This window comes from Uranotaenia lowii, chromosome 2 (assembly GCF_029784155.1).
Source record: "Uranotaenia lowii strain MFRU-FL chromosome 2, ASM2978415v1, whole genome shotgun sequence".
Taxonomy (NCBI): Eukaryota; Metazoa; Arthropoda; class Insecta; order Diptera; family Culicidae; genus Uranotaenia; species Uranotaenia lowii.
Genome location: NC_073692.1, coordinates 147,398,641 through 147,403,021, shown reverse-complemented (window position 1 = coordinate 147,403,021; position 4,381 = coordinate 147,398,641). Strand labels below are relative to the sequence as shown.

The 4,381-nt window shown below is 40.8% G+C and overlaps 1 protein-coding gene across 1 annotated transcript; it reads right to left on the bottom strand.

Moving 5' to 3' along the window:
- Nucleotides 1-1,053: 1,053 nt before the first annotated feature.
- LOC129746063 (glyceraldehyde-3-phosphate dehydrogenase 2) lies at nucleotides 1,054-2,725 on the bottom strand. Its single transcript, XM_055739493.1, has one exon. The coding sequence runs from the start codon at nucleotides 2,696-2,698 to the stop codon at nucleotides 1,700-1,702; it is 999 nt and encodes a 332-aa protein (XP_055595468.1). The 5' UTR covers nucleotides 2,699-2,725; the 3' UTR covers nucleotides 1,054-1,699.
- Nucleotides 2,726-4,381: the final 1,656 nt, after the last annotated feature.

The following is a 4,381-nucleotide window of genomic DNA, read 5'->3' as shown; positions in this document are numbered from 1 at the left end:
CCTTTACTGATATTTGAATTGATCGATGAATACGTCTTGAGAACGAACCAATTGATGTTAGAAATTGCACCTTGCATCGAAAGTAAGATTTTCTGATGATTATCTTGCAAAATGAGTACGAAATTACCTTAAACTATCGTATTGCAACCTAAATAGCATTAAAAAGTCTGTCAACAGAGTAACAAATGATGTCAGGTCTTTCGTTGGTTTTTTTTTACCTCTCATAAAGATTTTGGAATGTGAATCTGTTTAATGTTTGAGAGAGTTCTCTAAAGAAATTGCGAGAGTGTTGAGATAAGATAACCTATTGTGCATTATCACTCTAAATGCAGCTCAACATTCAAATACCTTGCTTACATACACTCTGTCAATTCCTTGAGTTTGCGATCTTGAATAAAATTTGGGAAAAACCATTTAAAATGTATGAGATAGTATTTTTTTTTCAATATTTTCAATCATATTTTGTTTGGGATAGGAGGGGGATGTGTGAATGGATAAAACCGACACTTCGTCATTCGACACGAGCGTGTACGCGAGTCAGTCAGTGAGTCGGCGAGCAAGCGAGCGAGCCGAGTAGTGCGTTCGATTCCCGCGGCTGTAAGTGATTCGGTGGGCCACCAGTGCTACTTCCGGGCTTCAGAGCTCCGGACAGGTCTGCACAAATGGGATAGAACAGGACATGTTAAAATATATGTAGATCAGTAGTTTGGTTAAATTTGGCCAAGGACCGAGGTAAATTTGCACAAAAGGGGGATCAAATTTACAAAGATAGCGATAGTGAAATTTTATAAGCAATAGATGAAGAGGAAGAAAAAGAATAGTGGTGGAGGTTTGATCTGTTCTCTCAAAAATGCTCATAAGTGTAAATGCTTAATCAAGTGTAAATATTATAATATGAAATATTCGTTGAACCAATGCGTGCAATTTTTAAAGTGTTCTAGATGCAGTTTCTACAACTTGTTTGAATTCCGTATTTTATCTTATGTTTTGAAGGTCTAAAACTAAAGGTTGTGATATCTTCGGAAAAACGCCCCAAACCACAAACACACATCGTTCGACTAGTAACAATCTAGATTGTTTATTCCGTTCTTCATAATGCATCATTTTCAAAATGAAATACATGATTATTTGACTCCTGTGTTGGGGATTGCAATCATCGTCGATCCCAGTCGTGTCGTTCGTCGGCAAGAGGGATGCCCCTGGTGCGTTGAAACTCAACTGATAGCATTGGTTTGGGTGCCATCCAGGATCGACGGGATGATGCAAACGTTGATGGCGCGTAGATGTCTGTCTCTCTCTAACCTCTAAGCGATTGATTTTTTTGTTTGTTTGTTTTGTTTTTGGGTTATATCAATTACTTGACAATACACAACAGGTATAATAATTTTCAGCATTTTTTCTTCTTTCTTATACGTTTTAATAATTAAATTTATTATTATCATTAATCTTACGAACTAAACAGAATAGTAGTGTGTGTGTATGTGTTTTCTTTTTGTTTAAATTTAGCGAAGAGTAGCTTCCAATTTGTTTTGTTGCAGAACTGGAGGATCAAGGGTTCGGCTCACCGAGCCGAGTTGGGAGGTGTTATGTGTGTGTGTGTGTGTGTGTGTGTGTGATACGCAACGTCTATGTTTAGCAGATCAGCGGCATCAAGCCCTGAGAAATAGTTCTTAGCGCGTGGATACAAGGCTTAACAAATTTAGTCCTTGGATTGCATGTACTTGATCAGGTCGACGACACGGTTGGAGTAACCGAACTCGTTATCGTACCAGGAGATCAGCTTGACGAAAGTGTCGCTCAGCTGGATTCCGGCCTTGGCGTCAAAGATGGAAGAGTGGCAATCGCCGACAAAGTCAGTGGAGACGACCTCTTCCTCGGTGTAGTCCAAGATTCCCTTCAGTGGTCCCTCGGCGGCTTCCTTGACCTTCTGCTTGATGACATCGTAGCTGGCAGGTTTCGACAGACGGCAGGTCAGATCGACGACGGATACGTTGGGGGTTGGGACACGGAATGCCATACCAGTCAGCTTGCCGTTCAGGGCTGGAATGACCTTGCCGACGGCCTTGGCAGCGCCAGTAGCGGCTGGGATGATGTTCTGGCCGGCACCACGACCGTCACGCCACAGCTTGCCCGAGGGTCCGTCAACGGTCTTCTGGGTGGCGGTGGTGGCGTGGACAGTGGTCATCAGACCCTCTAGGATTCCGAAGTTGTCGTTGATGACCTTGGCCAGGGGAGCCAAGCAGTTGGTGGTGCAGGAAGCATTGGAAACAACCTTCATCGATGGATCGTAGGCATCCAGGTTGACACCGACGACGAACATCGGGGCATCAGCAGATGGGGCCGAGATGATGACCTTCTTGGCACCACCCTCCAAGTGAGCGGAGGCCTTGTCGATGGTGGTGAACACACCGGTCGATTCAACGACGTACTCGGCACCGGCCTTGCCCCATGGGATGGCCTTCGGGTCACGCTCCTGGAAGACCTGGATCTTCTGGCCGTTGACAACCAGGCAACCGTCCTGGGCCGAGACCTCACCCTTGAAGCGACCGTGGGTGGAGTCGTACTTGAACAGGTACACCATGTAGTCAACGCCGATGAAGGGATCGTTGACAGCGACGACCGAGGCGCCCTTGCTGATGGCGGCACGCAGCACCAGACGACCGATACGGCCGAATCCGTTGATTCCGATCTTGGACATGTTGACTGGGTGTTGGTGGTTTTAGTACTGCAGCATTTATTGGGAGATAAGAAATAAGAATTCGGTAAGAGATCGTGCGCGTGAGGTTCAAGTTCAGGATCGAGCAAGGAAACGAACAAACGTCAAATCGATGCCAACAATTGCCAACTGTGTGGTCGGTTTCAAGTGGAATTGATCAGTGCTTGCGTGCGCGCGTTGATGTTATGTAACGGTTTGCTGATGCGCCAAGTCGTTGAACTTCGGCACAGTGTATCTATAGGTAAACATTCTTTTTTTTTCCTCGTTGGCAACCACGGAAGGAAGCCACACGCTTGTTTATTTTTAAACATTTTTCTGCATCACGGGGCTTGGTTAGCTTGCCTGTGTGCTCATACGAGACTTTGAACTTGATTGAACTCTAAATATAGATTTTCTAGTGATATGATTCCGGCTTTGGAATCAACATGTTCAGAATCATATTTTACTGCGAGCCTTTTATTTTGAATTTGATATCATAAATCCAAATTGAAATTTTTAAATAACAGTATCCATCACACAGGTGGGAATATTTACTTTCATTTTTAAAACAGAAAGTGACATTCCAAGTTTTCTAGCAAGTTACATGATCCAATTTTAGTTTTTTAAGAGTTTCTTACTAATTAATCGGTTTTACTTGTATAATCAAAGATTTTCTCTCAAATTTTTTAAGCAATTTTGACTTTCGCGTACCAAGTGTTCTACAGAATTTTTTATGTTCCTTGCAAAAAAAAAATTTAAGAGAAAGCTAGAGCGATTACAGAAATATTTATGAATAATTCAATTATTGTTTTTTCCATTCTAAAGGCAAAAAAAAAACACAAAAATACTGCCCCTATTTGCATATGAGTTCCATGTGTAAAACCTGCAAATCGAGAAAAACGTTTGTAAAGTTTTGAATTTTTTTTTTATGAAAAAACAACAGTATTCGTCATTTATTGGTGAAACCTATCAATAGTTCAGATAGAAAACACCTCAAAGAATACTGTTGTGTACGTTTGCGCTTATATTACCTACAAAGTATTTCCGGAAAAAATACCATAAAATACCAATAAATACCCTCAAGTAGAGATTATTCGTAAATAGGTCCCGTGTGCTAAAGTTATCAGTCATCAGCAAGTGTACCTACTTTTCTAACAAATTTTATCATTTGTGTACCATTCTGTTTGATGATAGAAAGAAAATTCCCGAAAGATCTTGATTCGAAACTGACAACTGAAGATACTTGGAACAAAAACTTGTTTTATAGGAAAATTGGACCACAAGGAACCGTTTCCCATAGATAACTCGAAAATGGACATGGGACTCTTGTGCAAATAGGGGTAATATATTTCTATCAACTTTCCATGTCGCTTGAAACATTACGACATTAATTTCTATGAATCAAACTGGTAGTTAAAAAAATTGTTCTACAATCAGCTGTTTTATTAGTCATTTTTCCATCTTCAGGATGTCATAAGTATCTCAAAGACTGATAGAGTAAGATTGCCAGAATTTTTTTGAGCACGTTTCCGGGCAATTTTCTTTAAAAACCTGATAAAATCCGGGCATTTCATTTCTAAGTTGACCACCAAAAATCCGAGCAAATTTTGTCAAAACCCAGAAATAACTCAACAAAAATCAAGATAGAAACATTGGAAAAAATATTTTCCTTCAAAATTCATAAAC